This window comes from Epinephelus lanceolatus, chromosome 18 (assembly GCF_041903045.1).
Source record: "Epinephelus lanceolatus isolate andai-2023 chromosome 18, ASM4190304v1, whole genome shotgun sequence".
Taxonomy (NCBI): Eukaryota; Metazoa; Chordata; class Actinopteri; order Perciformes; family Serranidae; genus Epinephelus; species Epinephelus lanceolatus.
Genome location: NC_135751.1, coordinates 3,636,345 through 3,660,348, shown reverse-complemented (window position 1 = coordinate 3,660,348; position 24,004 = coordinate 3,636,345). Strand labels below are relative to the sequence as shown.

At 41.4% G+C, this 24,004-nt stretch overlaps 1 protein-coding gene across 2 annotated transcripts in view; it reads left to right on the top strand.

Annotated features, from left to right (window-relative positions):
- The window catches only part of carm1 (coactivator-associated arginine methyltransferase 1), a 78,352-nt gene extending 60,727 nt beyond the window's left edge, over positions 1-17,625 (top strand). Inside the window, exons 12-16 of one of the 2 annotated variants that reach the window (XM_033645287.2) lie at positions 843-932; positions 1,039-1,151; positions 3,926-4,003; positions 14,768-14,836; positions 14,946-17,625. In XM_033645287.2, coding sequence (XP_033501178.1) covers positions 843-932; positions 1,039-1,151; positions 3,926-4,003; positions 14,768-14,836; positions 14,946-15,085 — 490 coding nt within the window. In that variant the 3' untranslated portion in view covers positions 15,086-17,625. Of the gene's footprint in view, positions 1-842; positions 933-1,038; positions 1,152-3,925; positions 4,004-5,524; positions 5,693-14,767; positions 14,837-14,945 lie in introns of those variants that run through there. The other variant, XM_033645288.2, reaches the window with a different exon arrangement.
- The last annotated feature ends 6,379 nt before the right edge of the window (positions 17,626-24,004 follow it).

The following is a 24,004-nucleotide window of genomic DNA, read 5'->3' as shown; positions in this document are numbered from 1 at the left end:
CTCTGTCACGTCTGTCACATGTGCTCAGCGTGAACCTGCTCTCATCTGTGAAGAGTACAGGGCGCCAGTGGCGAATTTGCCAATTTTGGTGTTCTCTTGCAAATGTCAATCGGGCTGCACGGTGCCAGGGTGTGAGCACAGACCCCACTTGTGGACATTGGGCCCTCATGCCACCCTCATGGAGTCTGTTTCTGACAGTTTGGGCAGAAACATGCACACGAGTGGCCTGCTGGAGGTCATTTTGGTGGGCTCTGGCAGTGCTCCTCCTGTCCTTCCTTGTACAAAGAAGCAGATAGCGGTCCTGCTGCTGGGTTGTCGCCCTCCTACGGCCCCCTCCACCTCTCCTGGTGTACTGGCCTGTCTCCTGGTATCTCCTCCATGCTCTTGACACTGTGCTGGGAGATACAGCAAACCTGGAGTGGCTGCACTACCTGAGCAACTTCTGTGGGCTGCAGATACCACCTCATGATACCACTCGTGGTGAGGGCACTGGAAAAATGCAAAACTAGCCAAGAATCAACCAGAAAGAACGCAGAGAGGGAAATGGTCTGTGGCCACCACCTGCAAAACCATTCCTAAATAGGGGTTGTCTTGGTAATTGCCTCTCCTTTCCACCTGTTGTCGGTCCAATTTGCAAAACAGCAGGAGAAATTGATTCACAATCAGTATTGTTTCCTAACTGGACAGGTTGATATCCCAGGAGTTTAATTGACTTTGAGTTACACTGTGATGATTATGTGTTCCCTTTGTTTTTTTGAGCAGTGTAAATGCAAAACTAAAAATGTATTCTGTGATATGTATTTATTTGTCAAATAATACAGTCCCAATCTCCTTCTCAACAGACAAAGCTACGACATCAGTATTGTTGCCCAGGTGGACCAGACAGGATCAAAGTCCAGCAACCTCCTGGACTTGAAGAACCCTTTTTTCAGGTGAGTTGGTCTCATGACCCCAATACCACACCTGGATGTGGATGAGTGACAGGGAGCACTGTCTGTCTCTCCAATGTTAAACGCGTGTGTGTGTATGTATTTGCAGGTACACAGGCACCACCCCTAACCCCCCTCCTGGCTCACACTACACCTCCCCGTCCGAGAACATGTGGAACACGGGGACAGCCTACAGCATGAGTCAGGGGATGGCTGTATCAGGTGAACACACAGAAACACTGGTAGATAAAACCAATCCTGCGTGTGATACACATTTTCAGTAATATCATGAAGATGTTAGAGACACTGCAGAGTATTTAATTACAGGTTGGGATTATCAAAGTATTTTCCTGTTGGATCTCTGCACAGAGCAGTATGTTATACACTGGCAAATAACGACAATAGTCGACCAGAAAGGAAAGAACTCCAAAAACTTGGTCAATTTGCAGACCATAGAGATATGTAGACTCTCTAAGGTGTTAAGTGAAGCTGCATTGTGGTTTCCATGGACACAGTGAGTAAAGAATGCTGCACAGATGCTGTGAAACTAAGATTGTTTCACTTATTTAACTCATTTTCGGTTATTGTTACTATAAAGCAAGGAATCATATGTCTTTCGGAGGGGTAGCCAGAGGCATGCAGTGTTGAATTTGGTGCAAATTATCAAAAAATAAAATAAAATAAAATATCAATGAAAACAATTGATGAGCATAGTGGAAAGGGATGGATGAGCTAGTCAGTGGGCTACACAAGTGCACAACATAACCTAACCTAACATACCCAAGCAATAAGTCTGGCTGCACAGGTGCCAGAACTTACTACAACAAGAACAGATTGACTCTGATCACACAGAGAGGGAGCGTGAATTTGTTTTCTGCTCAGAACATCATGCCTCCACTATATCTTTACATAGACAGTAGTTATTTGCTGCTTTAATGATGTCTTTATGTTGCATATAGAACCTTAAAGCCAAGACATGATCTTCTCTTAACCATACCCAAATAGTTTTTCTGCCTAAATATAACCACAGTGTTGTTGAAACAAAGTTTTAGCATATCTGCTACGTAGTAACAGAAATATGTTATGTATCCGTGGTTTACAGAAACATACAATGCCAGCATTTATTCTGGTGATTTGGCTGAATAAGCGTCTTTGGAAATTAATACCCTGGTGTATTTCAGTGGTGTTTGAATCTGCAACATAACCAGTATCATGTAGTATACAATATTTTCCTTTGAATTAAGGAGTACACCATTGAGTTGCATATTTTTTAAGTGGTTTGGGGGCCTTTTGTATGTTATTTTGGGGTAAACTAAATAACAGAATAGCATCATACACTGGTCTGCCACAACATAAGAACAACTGACAGATGAAGTGAATAACATTGATCATCTCCTAACAATGCAATGTTCTGCTGGGAAACCTTAGGTCCTGACATTCCACCTGACATGCTTCACCAAACACTGATACAAAGCAAGCACACTTCTTGATGGCAGTGGTCCCCCCAGCAGAATAATGCACCGTGCTGCACCACAAAATAGAATGACTCAAGAATGACAAATGTGACAAATAGCTCAAGGTGTTTTGGGCTCAGGTGTGTTGCTCAGGACCCAAAGAACTGCGGTTCTCGAAAAAATTGTGAGCAGCAATAGCACAGACCAAGCAATCAGTCTGTTCCCAAAAGGCATGTTTTGAATGGGCACTGCTAGTTTTTATTAAAGAGCCAAAAATTATGGGGTGAACAGTAATATGATATTATTTATTTAATATGTTAAGAAAAAAAATAAGACGTCGTGTAGGTAGCACCAGTTAGTTTACTTCCTTTTGGGGCAGAGATGAACTTGTCTGGGTTTGCTGTTAACTGATCTCTATGAGCTACTGTACCTAGCTACTACTACTGGCAGTTATCTGGCAGCATGATAGCATACATAGTCATGCAATACCAAATTGCCACATCGGGACAAATGTCACTATTTTTATGTGTTGTTTGGTAGGGGATTACACCGTAAGCTCCAAATTGTTCCAAATTACATATTCCCTTTAACTGCCCACATCCATTTATACTTTCTGTCACTCTTGTCTGTTGTTTTTATTTATTTTAATTATGACTTTAGTTGTGTTTTTAATGCTCTGTAAAGTGTCCTTGAGTGTTGAGAAAGGCGCTTTTAAATAAAATGTATTATTATTAAGCAAGTAAGTAGTGGGAGAGGCATCAATGGAAAACGTGGCCCTACTAAAGATTTGCTTTTACATTTACATGTGGTGACTTGTAAATGTCGTTATCTGTAAATGAATAGAAGAGCCTCACCTGCAGTAGAAGGTTGACAATGAATCGGAAAGCAAGGACGCCAGACCAGTACCCCATCACTGGCCAGTGCTCGCTCTCTGCTCCATAGCACTGTTCATTACGTGATTGCCAGCTATGACAGCGGGTCTGCTATTGTTTTCACCTTGTGTATGTATGTGTGTGTGTGTGTGTGTGTGTGTGTGTGTGTGTGTGTGTGTGTTTGTGTCATCGTAGCAGAATCTGGTCCAAAATGTGGTCCTAGAGACACCGACTGTAGCAGGAGCTATCATAGAAGCCATTTTGAGACCTTTAGCAGGTGTTTATATCTCTGTTTACGGATAGATTTTGTCACCACGATAAAATTACAACTGCAAGATGCAGTTACAAAACTTTACTGATGTGAAGTTAAGATCACAATGAAGACAGAGTCCAAAGATGGGTGTGATCCAAGCGGGGGCGCAGGAAGTTGGGATGGGGCCATTTGGAGATTTGGGAACCTCTTGGATGCGTAATTCTCAGCCAATCATAGACTTTAATCATTTTTAGCCCTGGCTGTACAGGCCCAAGCCCCTAAGTTTGGTGAACAAAGTACATTTTTGATGGCCCAAGTCACATGGCATCACAGGCCCTACGCTGAGAAGACCTTTATATAATGTGAATTTGAGAAAAAACAGTGTTGACTGGCTTGTTTTGTGTCTCTCCCTTGCAGGGATGCCTGCAGCTTATGACCTCAGCACAGTCATTGGCAGCGGCCCGTCAGTGTCTCACAACAACCTCATCCCCCTGGGTACGAATCACACTCCCCCTGACTTCTCAACATCTTCTGTTACTTAATATAGTAGAGAGCAGCAGAGACTAACTGTAGTCCAGCATGAAAACTGCGGAAGTTTGAACAGAAATATTGTTCATGTTTTGGTCTCTAGTGGGCACTACCACACTATGACATAGAGAAAAATGACTAAATATCTTGCCCACCACAAAGGGGAGGCAAGTGAGTTCTGCTAAATGACAGTGCTGTTACATGATGTGAGTGCTAGTAAAGGATTTCAAACTTTTACAAAGGAGATGAGCCAGAGTGTCAGATCAGTGAATGTAAAATGTGGAATACCTTTGTGTAACTGTTGTAGCATATACTTCCTCCCTTTGAACTGTTGATGACATTTCAACATCTTTTAATCTCTTGTCCTTACACTGCTTCCACCACTCACATGTCAATTGCTGGCTGCATTCATGTCTTTTTTCCTCCACTGACATTTTAACTCTTTTAAATGTTTACACTTGAAACACACTTGAACGTTATGGAGATACATTTGTTTCAGTATTATTTGTGTGAACAAATTGACAATCTGTGTGTTACTGTAATCTGTACATATTAAACACCGTACACAAATATATTTAAAAAAAAAAAAAAAAAAGAGTGGTTAACTCACAAAAATATTATGCAGATATAAAACGCATCTGCAAATGCACAAATTCCATTAGTAAAACATATGTCTGTGAACACATTGAATGAATTTACCAATCACTTAAAAGCATTTCTGAATATCTCTCAAACATGTCTATCTTTCAAACAGGCATTTGTAATTCCACTTTCTTTTTGTGAATGGAAAAGGCATTTGTGGATCTCATCTCTACATTTGTGGATTTTCCTTTTTTTACAAACAGAATTTTGATGCAAACTTCGACTGAAGTCCAAACAAAAATCGTTTAATACAGGTATTTTCAGATAGCACGTGATCGCTTGCTGATAACATCATTACGCATTTCAAAGTAAGATCATGCAGTCTTTCTATGAGCTTCAATGTGCATTTATTATTTTATTGTTGATAAGGCACAGTGAGTGTTAGTGTGTTTGTTTGTCCTATATTAAGTTATGTTATCTATCCCACACTTTCGTATACATTTCTGTTTGACTGTGAAAGCCAGAGGATGCTTGTGCGCAACTTGTATCAGATTTCAACCCACCAACGGCTTATCACCAAAACGAACAAATAATAAAACAAAAGATGGTCTCTTGGATGCTCTAGATGGATATTGTCCTCAGACTTCATGCAAGGTTGGTTATGCTTAAGTTGTTAATTTTGTCACACAACTGAGCCATGTTAACAAACAAATGTGAGCTAGACAAAGTTAGCTGCTGACTAACATTACCACTAGCTTAGTTAATTAATGACAGTTGTTTGAATATTATGTCAACATTTGTTGTTTGTTTTGCCTGTTAATCTTCTGAAATAGGCTGCTGGTATTGCGATCTATATAACACTAGATTAATAAATTCCTCCTTTCTTGACACCCATTTAATTTTCAGAGCGGAGACTCCTTTCGGACCCGAGAGATGAAAGCTGTTACAGAAGAGGAGACAGAGATGCTGTCCTGGATCAGTTTGTTGCTCTACTTGGTCACCCGTTACTGACTTCTAAAAACGTGAATTTACAGATGCTATGATGTGTGACGTAATAAAAAAAATTAAACCCAGTATGTTTGTAAGATGATTAACATTGAACTAATACATGATGTGAAAATACATACAGCTGTGTTCCCTCAGGGAAATTTCTATTATGGCTACGGTAATGTGCATCAGTAGGCTTAAAAAACAAAGGACATCTAAAATTGGACAGACAAAAACCACATTCATATAAGTAAATAAATTAATAAGGTGGCTAAATAAGTAAAATAGTTTACTGTAGGTAGCCATCTAGCTGGCCTTTTCTGGTTATATCCAGCTAACGTAACATTACTTAACAGGCACAGATGTTAAAGACAAGTTCCGCAACATGAGGACCATCATCAAATATGAGTTTTCTGTCCTACAATGGTAACTCTTAAAATAATCTAATGTACTTAGGATAGAATAGATTGAACTAAACTATCTATTAACAGTGAACTTAACTGCTCAAAAAAATTAAGTGAACACAATCGTCACAGTAGAACACCAGGTCAGTTAAACTTAAGTGATATCAATCTGTCCATTTAGGAAGCACAAGTGATGGTGAATCAGTTTCACCTTCTTTGGTGCAAATGAAAGAGACAACCGGTGCAATGGAGAGGCAAAAGCAAGACAACCTTCAAACAGGGAATGGTATTACATGTGGTGGCCACAGACAGTTGCTCTCTCCTTATCCTTCCTGACTGATTCTTTTCTAGTTTTGTTTTCTGCTAGTGTCCTTGAAACTACTGGTGGCATGAGGTGATACCTGCAGCCCAATCATGTTGCATAGGTAGTCCAGCTGGACAGGGCCATAGAGGGGAATTGGAAGAGCACTGCCAGAGCCCTTCAAAATGACCTCCAGCAGGCCACTGGTGTGCATGTTTGTGACTAAACTGTCAGAAACAGACTCCATGAGGGTGGCATGAGGGCCCGACGTCCTCTACTGGGGCTTGTGCTCACAGCCCAGCACCATGCAGCTCAACTGGCATTCGCCAGAGAACACCAGAATTGGCAGGTCCGTCACTGATGCCCTGTTCTCTTCACAGAAGAGAGCAGGTTCAAACTGAGCACATGTGACAAGCATGAAGAGTCTGGAGACGCCGTGGTGAACATTATGCTTCCTGTAACATCATCCAGCATGATTGGTTTGGCGGTGGGTCGGTAATGGTCTGGGGAGGCATATTCTTGGAGGGTCACACAGACTTGCATGTCCATGAATGTTGGTGCAGTGGGCCCCAGGGCTCACTTAGTTGTGTCATTGATGGCTGACCAGTTGCCCCAGCTGCATCAAAGTATGGTCCATGCACCACCTACTTCCAAGCTGCCAGTTTTTGTATTTATTTATTTATTTTATTTAACCTTTATTTAACCAGGCAGGTCCTATAAGAACAAGTTCTTATTTACAAAGGAGGCCTGGCAAGAGTAAAAGCCTCTTGAAGGAAAAGGGTTAGGGGGCTGAAATAGAACAGGGTTAGATATAAAAACAGCATAACATATTGAAAGGCAGTATGCAACACACATGTAGCACAACACACAAACACTCATGTAAACATCACCAGCACAAACGGACAATAGCGGCAAACACAGCAGCAGACATGCGAGACAGCCAAAAACAGTACATATAAAACCATCCTCAGCACAAGTCCTCAACATCCAGCAACAGAATACACAGTCAGACATAGTCAAACCTGTGGAGACACAATAGTCCACAACATGTAACCACAATAGTCCACAGCGTGCAACCAGAACAGAAAACACAGACCAAGCAGGGTTTTGTAGATGAGCATTGACCAGTGTATGTTACAATGGGTGTGTAAAGATGGCCAGTTGACAGAGGAGTATAGTGAACAGTGGTGTGTTTTGAAGGGTGCATTAGTAGCAAAATGGATGGCAGAGTGGTAAATGATGTCCAGTGTATGCAGTGCACTCTTGCAGGCTGACTGATAGATGATGTCACCATAGTCCAGCATGGGAAGCATGGTCATTTGAACTAAGGTTAACCTGGCAGAGGGAGTGAAAGTGGGCCGCATTCTGTAAAGGAAACAGAGTTTGGATTTAAGTTTAGACTGTAACTTGGTGATGTATTGTGAGAATGATAGGGTACTGTCTAGCCAGATGCCTAGATATTTATAAGTATTTATAAGTTTAGTAGGAGGTGTAGAGTGGAGAGAGCCTGTTGAATGCGCCTGAAGCTGCCCTGAAGTGAGGTGTGTACAGCATCAATGGTGGGACCAACAGCATAGAGGACTGTGTCATCAGCGTAAAGATGGATGGAGGCATCTGTGACAGAGCAGGCAATATTGTTTATGTAGATAGAGAAGACTGTAGGACCTAGGATTGATCCTTGGGGTACACCCTTTGTGACGAGGAGAGGCTGAGAGAGATGGTGTTTGGATTTTACCCATTGTACTCTACCAGTGGGGTAGTTGGAGAAACACGCCAGTGAGTGACCGGAGACCCCAACGCTGCCCAGTCTGCCAATCAAGATGGAGTGATCAACAGTGTCAAAAGTTTTTGCAAGATCAATGAAAATAGCTGCACAGCATTGCTTAGAGTCCAAAGCAGAGACGATGTCATTGAGGACTTTAAGGGTAGTAGTTAACACAGCCATAACCAGACCGGAAACCAGATTGAACACTTGACAGGATATTATGAGCATTGAGGTAATTAGTCAGTTGCTTATTCACCAGTTTCTCCAGTATCTTTGATAAGTAGGGCAGTAGACAGATTGGCCTATAACAGTTTGGATCAGCTTTATCTCCTCCCTTCAAGAGGGGACTAAAGTTGCTGCCAGAACCCCAAGCGCAGTAACGGTGAGTAGTCCCAGACTTGAACAGCCAACACTACTACCAAGGTGTGGGCGCCAGGAAACCCCACTGGAGGCACACTCGGTCCAGATTCAAGATGCTAGTGGTGAATCTGACCAGTCAAGGCAAGAGTGGAGGCACTATACGTAGCCAAAAATTCCACAATATCAGATGGGTGAGAACACTGAAAATTATTTGATACATTTTGAATGTATGACCAAAACACGGAGATGGCCAGCGAGTAAATGGGCATGTCGACTCGTTCCACTCCAGTCTGGGAAGGCATTGGAGGCTTATACGGCAATGGATGAGGAGAGAGCTCACTGCTATGCAGACCTGAAGTAAACCCTACTAGCCAAGTATGACATCTGTCCTGAGGCATATCGACAGCAGTTCCAATCCACTACTGTTCCACGTGGCGAGAACCCCACAGAGACCTACCACTCCCTTAAGGGCCTCTATCGGCATTGGATTTGACCAGAGCAGCGCACCTAGGAGGAGTTTGGTGAGGTTATCATCTTGAAACAGCTGCTCCTAGTACTCCCCTTGGAGTTGACGACCTGGGTGAAGCAGCATGAGCCAGTGGAGGGAATAGGGTCTGCCAAGCTGGCTCTACAGTATCTCAGCACTCACAAAAGAGGACCAGCTACGTGCTCCACAAGTGCAGCAAACCAACCAGGACTTCAACACCCCAAAGCAAAGCCTGATGCCAATTGGCAGTGTAGATTACAGCAGGCAAGCAAACATTTTGTGTGTTCATGGGGATAATCATCCTTATCCCAAAGCTGACTGTTACTATTGATGTGAACCCTTACCTGTTGACTGTTGGGGTGGTAGAGAACTTACCCGTAGATGCCATCTTGGGTTGGGACTTATCTGTACTCATTGACTTGGTGGAGGAAAAAGAACTGCCAGTGGGAACAGACATTGCAGAAGATGGAGGTGAATGTCTCTTGTCCTGTGATTACTCAAGCCCAGGCTTAAGCCGGTGTCCAACCACTCCCAGACCTAGTAGTAGTGTTTGTGAGGGTGGCACACAGGGGCCAAGAAAATCTTGTCACCAACACCGCTTTGAGAAGCGAAGAAGAGTTTTCAGAAACTCTGAAAGCTTTGTTTGCTAAGGTGGTAGACGAAAAAGAGGGGAATTGTGTAGGGAAGGAAAGGTTTATTGTTGATGAAGATGTGTTGTATGCAGTTGATATGCATCAGTTTCAGGAAACTCAATTCCATCTCAGAGTTTGACACCTACCTTATGCCAAGGATCGATGACCTGCTGGAGAAGATCATAGCTGCTCGATTCATCACCACCCTTGACTTGTGTAAGGAATACTGGCAGGTGCCACTGGAGGAGTAAAGCCGGCCATACACGGCATATCAAACACCAGCTGGACTTTTCCAGTTTACTGTGATGCCATTTGGACTGCATGGGGCACCCACCACCTTCCAGAGGCTTATGGCCAGAGTCCTCCAGGGGTGTGACCACTGCAGCTCGGCCTGCCTCGATGATGTAGTGATCTTCACCTGGGAGGAGCATGTCTAACACCTCTCATTGGTCTCAAAGGATTCAGAAGGCTGGGCTGACACTCAACCCCTCCAAGAGTGAGTGGGAACAGCAAGAAACATGGTACCTGGGTTACCAACTGGAACAAGGAGTGGTGCGATAAGGTAGAAGCTATCCATAACTGCCCTCGACCCTGCACCAAAAAGGAGGTGCAGTCCCTCCTTGGGTTGGCTGGTTGGTAGAGACAATTTGTGCCTCAGTTTGCTACCATAGCAGCCTCACTCGCAGCTCTGACCAGCAAGGACCAGAGAAATCCAGTGACTTGGTCAGATGACTGGGAAACAGCTTTCAACACTTTGAAAGCCTACCTGTGTTCTTCCCCTGTCCTTAAGAGTCCATACTTCAGCAAAAGTTTTCTGGTACAGGTGGACACTAGGGCTGTCCCGAAAACCATTTTTTAACATTCGGACCTTCGGCAGAATTTATAACAAATATTCAAATATTTGTTCACGGCGCAGGGACCCGCAAATGGACCTGCGGGTCGGGCAGCAGTGATCGTCTGTCAAATCCGTCTGTAAATGATATTTTTACATTATTATTATAATCTATTAATCTATAATCTATTACTGTCATGGCATCCGAAGGTACTGATCTGTTGAGCAGGTGACAGTCCACGGTCGTTTTCAAAACACACTTGTGTCACGCACTCCAAAAGAAACTTGTTGAAACTTTAAACAATAATTTATTGTACAAAACGGGGGAAACAAACGTTGACAAAAACAGTTCCATAATTCATATTAAATTCAAAAGATAACAAAAAAAACAGCTACAAGTTAGAGGGAATAGTGATAAAGTGGTAAAACTTGGCACTGATCCACAGCCTCAGACAGATGCGCTCAAGTGTGCCGTGCGCACAAGCTCAGTTGGTAAGCTATACTATATTTTCACATTTTTAACAATGCAATTTAAAAGTTTTGATTTTTATTGATAACCTACATTTACCAACAACAAAAAGACTACATTTAGCACCAAAAAAATATGTAAAGAAAAAAAAAGTAAATAAAAAAACGAATACCAAATTTTCATAACAAATACCTACCCACAGAAACGAATATCCGAACATTTGGGTACAGCCCTAGTGGACACCTCAGCAGTCAGCCTTGGAGCCATCCTGGTCCAAGGCTACCCTGGAGAGCAACACCTAATCTTGATCCTGAGCTGCAAGTTGCAGCCACGTGAGACCAGGTATTCAACTGTGGAAAAGGAAGTCCTGGCCATCAAGTGGGTGCTTAGAGCCTGCAATATTACTTGCTTGGACGAGAGTTTGATCTAGAGACTGACCACCGAGCTGTCACCTGGATCAGCTCCATGAAGAACCATAATAGTCGCCATACCTGATGGTATCTCTCACTCCAGCCTTTCAGGTTCACCATACAACACCGATCAGGCAAAGCCAATGTGGTGGCAGATTACCTCTCCAGGTTGCAACACATCGCCAACCTCCAGGAAGAGGGGGATGCTGTGACAGAGCGGCTCTTTCACTGACTGTGGGCATCGCACGCGCGCACACGCACACACGCACACACACACACACACACACACACACACACACACACACGCTATCATTAATTTCCAAGTCCCCACTCCCTTCCTGTCTTCACTATGTCATTTAAAAAACCTCACAGTTATCCTGCTTTCCCCCTGTTTCTGTAGCGTGGCCAAGGGTGTATACTCAGTAGTTCTGTAAACATTCATATGCATATATGCACAGTTATTGTATCACTTACCATACTGATGTATGTTACACATCCATCCCGCTGTTACCCGCCATCTGAGTTTGGTTGGCAAAACGGGCGTAATATTTTGCTGTGAAATGGATTGTTCTTGCAGCTTTTCATGATCATGTGACCTGCATTATTAAGTTTATTGTTCATTAAATTTTGTTGTAAATAACTTGCGAAGGAGAACATTTATGAAAATACTTAATATTTTGCTATATTTTGAGTTCAGAAAGCTGGAAATTGTGTTTGGTTAGACAATATGCTGACTGTGTTTTTTATGTGGATAATATAATATGCCTAGTGGGAGGGGCAACTGTTTTAAAGGGGGCTGCTTTGGCCCTGGATGAGTCAGTCTTGTCATGGTTACAGAGTCTGAACTGTGCTGGAACCTAGATGGTTATCACCTGGTAACGACTAATAATGGATGTGGTCTCCATGTTGTCACTCATAGATTTCTTAAGAACCTTTCTGAAGTGATGTGAAAGACTCCCGGCCGTGACTCTGCCAAACACAAGGCTAATACAAAAATGGGTGTTTAAGTGGAGCCCACCTAGCTTGAAGCTACCAAGCTAACGAAGCCTAAGAAGCTAGGTTATATGTTACTCTCACGGACTGCTTAAAACAAGTTTAGTGTTCACTGATGTCACACAACGACACAAAAAAAAACAGAAAATATATCATCAAGTAGCAATTCTGCTTGGGCGGCTGTGGCTCAGAGGTAGAGCGGAACTGAATCTCAAATTGCTCCGATGGCTGTTCCATCGGTGTGTGAATGTGTTAAGAACGGAGTAGCAGGTGGCACCTTGTATGGTAGCCTCGGCCACCAGTGTATGAATGTGTGTGTGTGAATGTGACTCGTACTGTAAAAAGCACTTTGAGTGGTCAGATGACTAAAAGGCATTATACAAATGCAGGTCCAATTCTGGGGTTCAAGTCAGCATGGACTGGAACTAGTCGTGACAGGATAAAGCTACGAAGATCAAAAACCTTTGACAACATTTTATTACAGTTTCCAAAATTTCATCTGTCTACGGTATACCATCTCTGAAAAATTTGCAGAAACATTTGGGAAGAACAAAAATAATGGTGTCTCTATGGAGACTTTTTGAATAAAACCATAATGATTAAACCAGCACCATATGATTTCTGTGATTATTTATCAATTTTCCATGTTGAAATTGGGTAATTGGGTGGATCAATTTGTCTGCAGTTACTCCTGTTTGTATCCAAATGTGCGCACACCTGGCACACAGTCTGTATACAAGCACATTTTATGAAAATGAAATAAGAAGTATTTCTGCACATTTTCAGTATTAACTCTTAAACAAGCATTTGCAAGTTGGATGTTCAAGACAGAATGGTAAGGACTGTTCTCCAGTCAGTGCGCACTCTTATGTGTGTTTTGACAAACAATATTATGAGTATATTTTTCTTTTGTTTCTTTTGCTGTATGCTTCTGCGCTTTGTACAGTGACTGCTGCCTCCACTGCAGAAAAGTCTGACTTTTAAACTAGAGCCACTCAAAACGCAGGCCATTGTCTTAATATGTGGGACATGGGATAAGGGATAAAAATGCCATGCAGTCCTGCATAAAGCGAGACACCTGGTCAGCCCATGGCTGTAGCAAGTGTTGGACAAAAGCAATGTCATGAATTTCATACTCCGAAACAGGAATGCATATGAAAATGTAGACCAAACACCTAATAGAAAGACTGTGTGGCCTTGCGTTGAAATGTGGAAGTGATGTAAGCAGGAAATCATGTGCTACCCAAAAATGTCCGGATGACACAAGTGGATTTTAATTTGTAAAGTTTGTCTTAAAATTCTGTGTGTGTCAATAAATATGTTTGAAAGTTGCAAATGTTATGGAAGTGTTGATATTCACAAATGCTTTTCATGTATTTGTAAACTGATTCATTGTGTACACAGATATTTTTTATTTGTGGAATTTGTGTATTTGCAGATCAGTTTTACATTTGCAAAACATTTTTTGTGAGTTTACAAATCTATTTTAATATTTGTGGAAAGTGTTTGATATTTACAAAGTAACACACAGATTGTCAAGCCGTTCACAACGATAACTATATAAAGATGGACGATGCATCTCCACTTCCTGCCACTGAACGGAAATGAAGCAAAAATATCCCGGATGTGTCTGCTGCCATCTTGTGTTGCTGACATCATTTGGAGCCAATTGCTCTCGCCACTGTAGAGAGCTCCTGCCTTTACAACCGTTCTTAATTGCAAGCACACTGATTGGCACACACAGGTGTCTATTATGATGTCAAACCCCTGTTTTATACCATAAAATAACTAATCAGCAAAAGGAACACCTGAACAAACATCAGTGTAATAAGAACTACATAAAATGACAGAAACCATCTTTCAGGAAAATTCATTTGTACTTGAACTTTTGGTTCCGCCTGGTCCGCCCGGTACAGGTCATGGGGCTCATGACCTGTACTGCAGCCAGCTGTCAGGGGATGATCCAGATGTTTTGGTTTCATTTCAGGAGAGCTGTCATGTCATCCATCTTTGCATACAGTCTATGGTTCACATGATTGAAACAAATATCTACTGGAATGATTAAGAAAAAGAAAAAAAAAACTTAAGCTCCCACAGCTTTTACTTTTAGCACACAATGTACCCCTAACTGCTTTCACCACTTCCACCTCAAATGACACTTCAGCTGCTTTTAGGGCTTCAGTTTGAACTGAAACTGACTTTTCCCACAGCACTTCCAGTTGACACTGGAGCCTCTTTTAGCAATTGCATTGTATCAGCTCCAACAGTGTTCCGGCTGTTTCAAGTGTTTCAGCAATGATCATGTTTACCTTTGAAAGCTTCAAGCAATAACAGCTTGTAATACTTTTGTGAGTAACTAGATGACTAAAGCAACAGATGGAATGTGGTGTGAAGGGCTCTGAAGTTGTCTACCTTGTGTTTTGTAGCAACAAACTGCAAACAAAAAGCTAAAATCTGTTGTAGTGCTGTACATATCATTGACTGTGCTTTTCTCTCCGATTGGTTACAGTGAACACAGGAATTGTAAACCACACCCACTCCAGGATGGGCTCTATCATGAGCACAGGAATAGTTCAGGGTAAGTCCACCTGTCACCCTCTGCTACTTCACAGTACAGAAACAAAGTATGTACCATGCAAGCATCTTCAGTGGGAATGTTAAATGTAATGATTTGTTTGTTCCTCCAGGAGCCACTACGGGCCAGTCGGGCCCCAGCAGCAGCGGTACTTACTATCCAGTCACCAACCAGTTCACCATGGGGGGTGCTGCCATCTCTATGGCCTCGCCCATGGTCATCCCCAGCAACACCATGCATTATGGTAGTTAAGAGGAAGACCTCACAATCCTCCCCACCCCCGCATGACAAGAGACCCCCCCCCCCCAGCGGAGCTCTACAGTCCACCCCCACCCTTCAACCTTGACTGATGCACCAACTGCAGCCAAAACCAATATACCAAAACCAGTGCTATGCTGGCACTGCGTCCTGTTGTTCGTCCTCCTCGTTCTACTCCTTTCAGTCCATCACTATATGGAAGGTCCAGCGCCCTCGTATCCGTCCACTATCTTGTCTTGATAACAGAGGAAACCTCCTTCCCCCCTCTTGGATCCATTAGGACTTAAACACAGACAGCAGTTACTATCTATCCCCTTCCTGGGTTCCACCCTCCTCCCTTCACATGTAACTCAGTCCCTCCACTTCTCCTCCTTTCTTGTTTTTTTTTTTTTTTTTTTTGGTGTCATAAGGACTGAAAATGTTTCTTCCCTAAGAATCCACTCGCTGCCACACACCAGCACCAGTCCATATCTACTATTACCACACTTCAATATCAGATGTACACTGACGCTCTCCATTCGTACAGTAAGCCACTGTTATCATCATCAGTACTGATGGCTTGGCTCTTTCATATCTGGTCCAATCTTCAAAGCCCCCACCCTACTTCTCTCAAGAGACTGACTCTGCCAGATGAGTCACAACGTTTTGCCCACCATTAGTCTGTCTCCTCATACAGACAGTTTGGGTTTTAGGCAGAGGCAGATGTATCAGAAAACTGAAGCCATCCACATGCCTGGGCACCATAAGGAGTATGTAAAATATGCCATGGTTGTGACGTGGACAAATTGGCCCTCTAGTTGCAATCATTACCTGCTGATAACCAGCGGTGTTGATGCTAACATCAGGTTTTGGGAGAATGGCATGCTGGTCACCCTCCATGTTGAGTCACACGATAAATAGACATTGTAATCATGTCCACTGTAGAGTGTCTTTGCTAATATCTCAGCACACTGTACTCTGACTGTTAGTGGGCTCCATGCCAGCAGCATGTTAGCATGCATTACATCAAATGATAGCTGCCTCATGGTAACATATATAGCATATACATATAACATATATATGTGTGTGTGTGTGTGTGTCTATATATATATATATATATATATATATATATATATATATATACATATATATATATATATATGTATATATATATATATATATATATATATATATTTATATATATATATATATATATACATATATATATATATATATGTGTATATATATATATATATATATATATATATATATATATATATATATATATATATATGTGTGTATATATATATATATATATATATATATATATATATATATATATATATATATATATATGTGTATATATATATATATATATATATATATATATATACACATATATAATATGTGTGTATGTATAAACAAAAAAATCTTGTGTTTTCAGAACAGTGAACAGAATTTGCTCGTAGTGGAGCTGCTGGTTAGAGCATCGTCTATATTGAAAAGAAACATAGGTGGCACTTTTTATCCTCTCTTACAACAAATGTATAAATGGAGCTTTTGAAAGGTTTATTTTGTGTGATTTTTGACAGAGCTAGGTTTTATCTTAGCATGGAGATATCCCTGTGCTGGACTCAGTGAAACTGGATCTTGTCATCTCACCGTGGGTTCGATGGCAAACAAGCATATTTGCTAACATGCAGGACAGTTTAGAGCTGTTACAGGTATTAATTCTGTAACTTTTCAGGCAGAGTTCTAGGACCCATAAAAAATGTTTCTAGCTGTTCTAAAAATGCTTCATCTGTTCTAGTCTACTTGTATCTGCCAGCCGATTCTGTCCAAGAACTCTGAGTCTTCGTAGTGGAAGAACACCTCCAGTCTCTCCTATCAAGCATTCTTGTTGTCCAAATGGAAGGTGACCAATGGAATAATCTGCCAAAAACTGTGTTTTAGTTCAAGCTAAAACTGTAAACCTGCTGCTCCCATTGCCCGTTGTCTTTACCCAACAGCCAGTTGTTACTCTCAGAGGACATATCAGTAGCTCGCTCCCAGCCAGTCATTTGTTGAGCCAGAGTGCTCCAACACAGTTGCAGGAGGAAGATTCAGAGAAGGATCCAATAAGGACCAGTGACCCAGGTGCCAGCCAGCTGGCTATCCAAATGAGAAAAACTGTGCTGGATCCCCACCCCCCACCCCCACCCGACTGTCACAGAGACTTAAATGTGGAGGCTTGTGAGACAGGGCCAGTTCACCTGCCTCCCCGTTTGTCCATTCACTATGTATGAACTCCAACATATCACACCCTAACACCCTTGTCCCCTTTTATCAGTCAAAGACAGAGAGACCGACACATGTATGCATTGCTTCCAGTGTCACAAGTATTGGACTCAGTTCATTTGGAATTTATGAGTTAGCAAGTTTTAAGAAAGCTGAGGAAAAAATGTCATTTTGTAGAATTAACCTTTTTGTTATCTTTATTTTGTCTTTTCTTTCACAAAAAACAACAAAGAATGAAAAAACAGCTAATTAAATGTGGTGGAGATGTTCCAAAACCATCCTGGAATCAGGTGTTTTAGTACTTTAATTTGTTGACTACGGACACAGCAGATGTTTACCATGTGGTAGCTAGCATATAGCGATCATGCCCTTTTTTGTCATTGAATCATTGCTCTGTGTAGTCAAATAGTGGCATCCACTTTTATCATGGAAAAGTGTTTGAGGAAGACTGTCATATTGTCATTTCTGTGTGTTGACAAACTTAACCAGTAATAACACATTTGTCATTGTCTGACATCAACTCTTCTGCTCTAGATACAGCCAGAGAAAATGTGGTGAGCTTTCAAAGTCAGCTTTTATGCTGTGTATCAGGTATGTCAGTGGAGTCAACATCTTTTGGTCTGTCACAGCTGGCAGCTCCAACACTTTTAATTACAATCAGATAAGTATGCAGCAGCTAGTAATATCCAAGTCAAATAGATGGGACTAGTAATAGAATTTGAACCAGTGATAACAGAGAATAATATAGGTTGAGCTTAGTGCAGTTAGAGCACGTTTATGTATCAGACCCTTAGAGGACACAACAGGAACTTAACAAAGCCTACTGTATCCATGTGCTGTATTTGCTTTGGGAGAGTTGTACTAAGTTTGGGCAGGTGGTGATACTAAATGTGATTTTTAGGCACTGTCAGGTGGTGCAGGCAATGCTGTGGATGATGCAGAGGTCAAAACCCCAGCAACACTTGTGGTATAAGGAACAACTTGTGCATGACCCTGATGAAGGCCACACTATTCTGATGGTAAAGTCGTTCTGTACACTATTTGTATTGCTGGAGTTAGACCTCTTTAGAATTTTCCTTTGTCCATGCACCTTGGAAATTCCTATTCTGCACAGTGCTGTGGATCATGACTGACCCAGCAGATGTGTCGTCACATTTCAACCATGGACAACTACAACAGTCAGTAACAGTCAGTACTAGAACCTGTACTATGAAGCAGGATTTGGAATTAGAGAGGTAACTTTAGGGTTAACTCTTTTTTCGGTATTAAGAAGCTGTCTCAATTTTTACTGGAATCACCATGGTAACTTACGGCTTACTGCTGGATCACAACCTTTCAATATCCCTTCCACTGACCAATCAGATCACTGGAAAAAAGGTATCCCGACATGGACAAAAGTCCAGGGTGACAGGCAAACAAAGAGTCAGCCTATATTTTGTTAATGTTATAGGTTATGTTTGTAAGCAGAGCTCCTAACAAACGGAGAGATGGTTTGCAATACTAAACACATGATGATTTTAGCTGCATTTTAACTTGTGCAAAGTTTATTTTATCAGTGATAGCTGACAGTGTGGCTGATTTTACGCTCTGATTTCATTACCACAGCTCAGGATAACAAGACAACTGTATGATGAGAACTGGGGAAAAAAACGTAAGATTGTCTTTTATTATGCCTCCACATCAGCAATAGCTGTGGCCAGAGGCATCATGTTTTTGGGTCGTCAGTATGTACATACATCTGTCCCATTCTCAAGAATGTGAGATCTCAAGATCGCATTGAGAGAATGTCTTCATTCACTTAGATTTAACAATGCAAACTATTAGGATCTGGTGGTCAAATGTCTAGGTCACTTTGACCTTGTGTCCATCTCATTCTCATGAATGCAACATCTCAAGAAGGCCTTAGGGGATTATCTGCAAACTTGGCACAAACGTCTACTTGACTCAACAATTAACTGATTAGAATTTGGTGGTCAAAGGTCAAAGTCACTGTGACCTTACAAAGCATGTTTTTTTTTGCCATAATTGAGGATTTCATATGCTGATCATGATGAAATGTCACATAAATGTCTAATTAGGTAAAATGATAGTGATGTCCAAAAGGTCAAAGGTCAACTTCACTGTGACATCAAAATGTTATGTAAAAAAACTTTTGTGGCCATTACTCAACAAGGTGGGGTGCCCACCTTGAAACTGTGCTGATTGTATAGATCTTCTGTGCTACCAAAGGGAAGATGTGTGTGAAGCATCCACGTTTTCACAGACATGAATGTAAACTAAGAGAATTCTGACTGGTTCGCAAAGGCGTGGAACTGTGAGGCGGTATTCTAGTTGGAAAGATTATCCAAACACAGTCCCATGATTCTAAATACTAAATTTTGGTCAGATAGACCTCATCAGTCATTAACTACTTTTCCACTCAGGAGCAGAAGCAGTCTGGAATCACGCTTAAGTGTTTTATGTGACATATTAGAAGCACTTTTTTCATTTTCCAACCAATTATCAATAATTGGGCATTTAATATTTGGAAATCCTTTCCTGTTTTTCCACATCTACCTAGTCTGTTATGAGGTTATAGGCTATCACTTATATTTCACATTTCTGATGAATGTAACTTTTTACTTCCCCTAAAACAGAACGTTTGTGCAGGTAATAAGTATCACTGTTTGATTTCATATCATAAGAATTACTTCATTCATAGTTTTTTATAAAAAGATAATAATAATAGATAATAGTGTACTACACTGATCAAAAAAAAAATTAAGAGAACACTTTATCGTCACAGTATGACACCAAGTCAGTTAAACTTCAAGGATATCAATCTGTCCATTTAGGAAGTGCAAGTGATTGTGAATCAGTTTCACCTGCTTTGGTGCAAATGAAAGTGACAACAGGTGCAATGGAGAGGCAAACGCAAGACCACCCCCAAAAAGGGAATGGTTTTGCATGTGGTGGCCACAGACAATTGCTGTCTTTTTATCCTTCCTGACTGATTCTACTCTAGTTTTTAAAGTGAAAGATGGCTGAATTCCATTTTGCTGCTTCAAGTTCAGGGTCCTAGTATTGCATGCTTACTCATTTTCACACTGTCACGGCTCAGGGATATTTGCATTGAACAAAGCCATTGTTAAAAGGATATTTTGGACTTTTTGAGGTGGGTTTGTATGAAGTACATGTCCATATTCAGTGTACTACCTACAGAAGATGGCAATCGGCACGCCCCCAGTTTGGAGAGGCAGCCAGGCACACCGCTACAAAAGCTAGCCAATGTCCTGCTGTGGACTAGCCTGGAAATCCAGACCCAAATCTAGAAAGATTTAGGGTCTGGCTATGAGTAATGCAAATGGCCCAACTCGAGGGGGGCACCAAGCATGCATTTGGATAACATTACGTCCAATCAGAACAATACACGGGGTGACGTATCCAGAGCGCTACCAGCGGAGCTAACTGGTAGATTAGACTCTTGCCGTATCCGGTTGGCAAAACAGCAAAAACGTTCTTGCAAAGGAAAGATTCAAGCGCCGTCTTCTGTTCCTCTTTTAGAGAAAAAGCTAAGTCTAACCTCTTTTAAAGAAAAAGCCAAGTCTAACTCGTTCATTGTAGCAGCCAAAGCCGTTTCAAACAACTGGTGTTCATCCGTAGCCATCTTGCAATGTTTACTGACTGATTCCGGACTTCGTCTTCGCAGCGCTGTCATCATCTGTTTAGCTCGCCTCTGGCCCGCCTATATCAGATACACCGATGTGATTGGTGCAGCTCGGCTCCAAGGGCATGGGTAATGAGCATCATTACTGATTGCTAGAGTGACTCACTGAGCAAATTCAAATTGTGCGCTAGCAAGAACTCTGGATTTCCAGGGTAGCTGTGGACAGGGGCAGCAGCAAAATGTTATTTAGCCAAAAAAAAGCCTACCTAAAAATATCAATATCGGTTTAAGGGTACACTATATTTAGAATATCATCAGACAGTCCCTTTGGACAGGTAACTGAAGCCCCTTTATCCATCTATGCTGTCTTCAAAGCAAGGCTGTAGCCATGGAGTCAACATTGGGGGGGACCAAATCTGCACACACCCCCACCCCCCCAAACACACACACCCTTACTTCCTGCCATTGAAATTCTAAAATAAAATATGTACAAATTCACTAACACATGAGATACGTTCTTTTTTTTGAATGTCTAAGTGCCTTAGACTAGGGATTAAGGATTAATAAAGTACAACTTCACCCATAATCATATTGAAGTGTTTTGATCCATAGGAAGGTCTGTGCCACGCAATTTCAGTAGAAACAGATTTGATTTATTGCCCTTTCATTAGGGATGTCCCGATTCAGCTTTTTCCACTTCTGATCCGATACCGATATTACAGCCTTGAGTTTTGGCCGATACAGATACCGATCCGATCCAAGCACGTATTATACATATTCACTTATTTTGTTGTCAGTCATGTTAGAAAAGGTTTGATCAAGCGATATTACTCTAACAAGAACAACTACTTAATCGGGTTAGTTAGAATGATCCACAACAGTTGGTATGAGAAACTGACCCGTTTATTGTTAACAGGGTTAAATGAACAAACTTTAGACTTGAACATTAACATTAAATAAAAAATATAGCTGGTTTGCTTTGGCTGCTTTGGCCCCTTAATAAATAGAAAATAAATCAACACAAGAAATCTTTAAAATGTCTAATATTGAAATTAAAATAGCAGCAAGACTCCACACACTTGTGGTTTGCCCCCCTAATAAATAAAAAAAAGATTAACACCACAAGACATTGTTGACATTTAACAAACAATGCAGCCTTTCCTTTTCAATTATTTTAGTAGTGTCAGTGCAAGCCTGGTGCTGCTGTTTCCTGGGACCAACAGAGGGGACAAAAAAACCACACACAATATTGTACAACTGTTTAAACAAGCAACAGTCCATCCATGGCTCCAGTTTCACTAATTGTGCCCAAAACAATGCCATCAGTGCTCTTTACTTAAACAGTAAGAGTGTAAACCAAATAAAAATATCACTCTCAAAAAACCAGAGCAGAAAACAAATAGTCAGTTAACTAAATTGACCGCTACTCTTCCTACCCTCCATGTGTGTCTGCCGTCTGCATGCTGGCCTGGTGGATTGATAGTAAGAGCTGGAGCAGATCACTGGAATGGACTGCTTGAATCGCGGAGCGCTGGGCTGGTCGGAAAACCTGGATTGGACTCCGTGGAAAAACTGGATCTGAGTTCTTGGATCAGCATTTTTCCATGCAGTCCAATCCGATGCCGATGCACATTTTTTGCTAATATCGGCAGCCGGATCGGGACATCCCTACCTTTCATTTTACACTGACGACTCACACTAGTTGCTTGCCGCTCAATTGAAGTCATCTCCTCTTCTCTGACCACTTGTCACTTTACATTTTTTCACTCATTATTCTGAACACACCAAAGTGAACATGGAAGAAATATTATCAGATAACAAATGGTGGCTCTTGCTCAGATAGCCTACAAACCATTTCTGATCTGAATGACAATAATTCTTATATCAAGAAATAACTCATGACTCATTTTTTGTACTAATGCTACCGTACCGTATAACTAACGTTACTTCTATAATCCGACTGATAGGGTAACGCTACTCATTTTTCCCACTGTGCTTAACTTACTTTGCTTCTTTTCTGAGACTTGCCAAAAAAAAGCCGAATGTCTCTGCCACCCTTCCTATTGCTCATGACGACTCACTGCGAAATTACACATGCAGCGCTAACTTTATGAGAGACACTTCCAAGTTCAAACTTTACACAGGCTTGTTGTTAGCTAGCTAGTTAGCTAGCTAGCCAGCTAGCTATTATAACGTGGTTACATTCGGTGCAACATTGCAAAACAATAACCATTCATGACATCAAAATTTCATATCACTTTACAAAATCACAATAAACAGTTAAAATATAGCCTACGTAACACTCATATTATCTCGTTTTCCACTTTTATTTAGTAATTAATAGAGAAACAAATTTACATTGCCTGCCTGGAACGTTACCCATACAGCAGTCTGGCAACAACATTAATGGCAACCAGCCTTGGCATTCTGCTATGGCAACTCCACTTGGACAAACCACACGCAGAACTGCAATACTTGAACCGATAGTAATAATAATGGGGATTTGTTATGTTTAGTTATAATTATGATGATTCCATTATTTTGGATGGTGGTATGTGGTTGCCGTAGAATAGCAATGAAGAAAAAAAAAAAGTTTTCTTTGTTGTTGTTTTTCAGTTTCAGTTATATACTGGGGGGATATTTTGGGCATATCTGAACATTGGGAGGACATCCATGAAACCAGAATTTCTTGCCTTGAAATGGCTCATGACTGAAAAATTTTGTGATTACTTGATAGGTAATAAGTGAGTAGTCTGGACAGGCAACAATCCCTTAAGCCATCTTGATACTGCTAAGCTGGGGGCAACAGAGCAACGTTGGGCTGAGGCTCTGGCTGATTTTGACTTCACTCTTAAATATCACTCAGGTCCTTAATACTAATAATATTAATGCTGATGCTCTGTCCAGACAACCAGCCTCAGCTGAGGCAGCCTCAGTTAGCCAGTTTCTGCCTGGAACTCCCATCTCCGCAAGAATGCAGACGGAAGTAGGTAAACAACATAAGCAAGTGT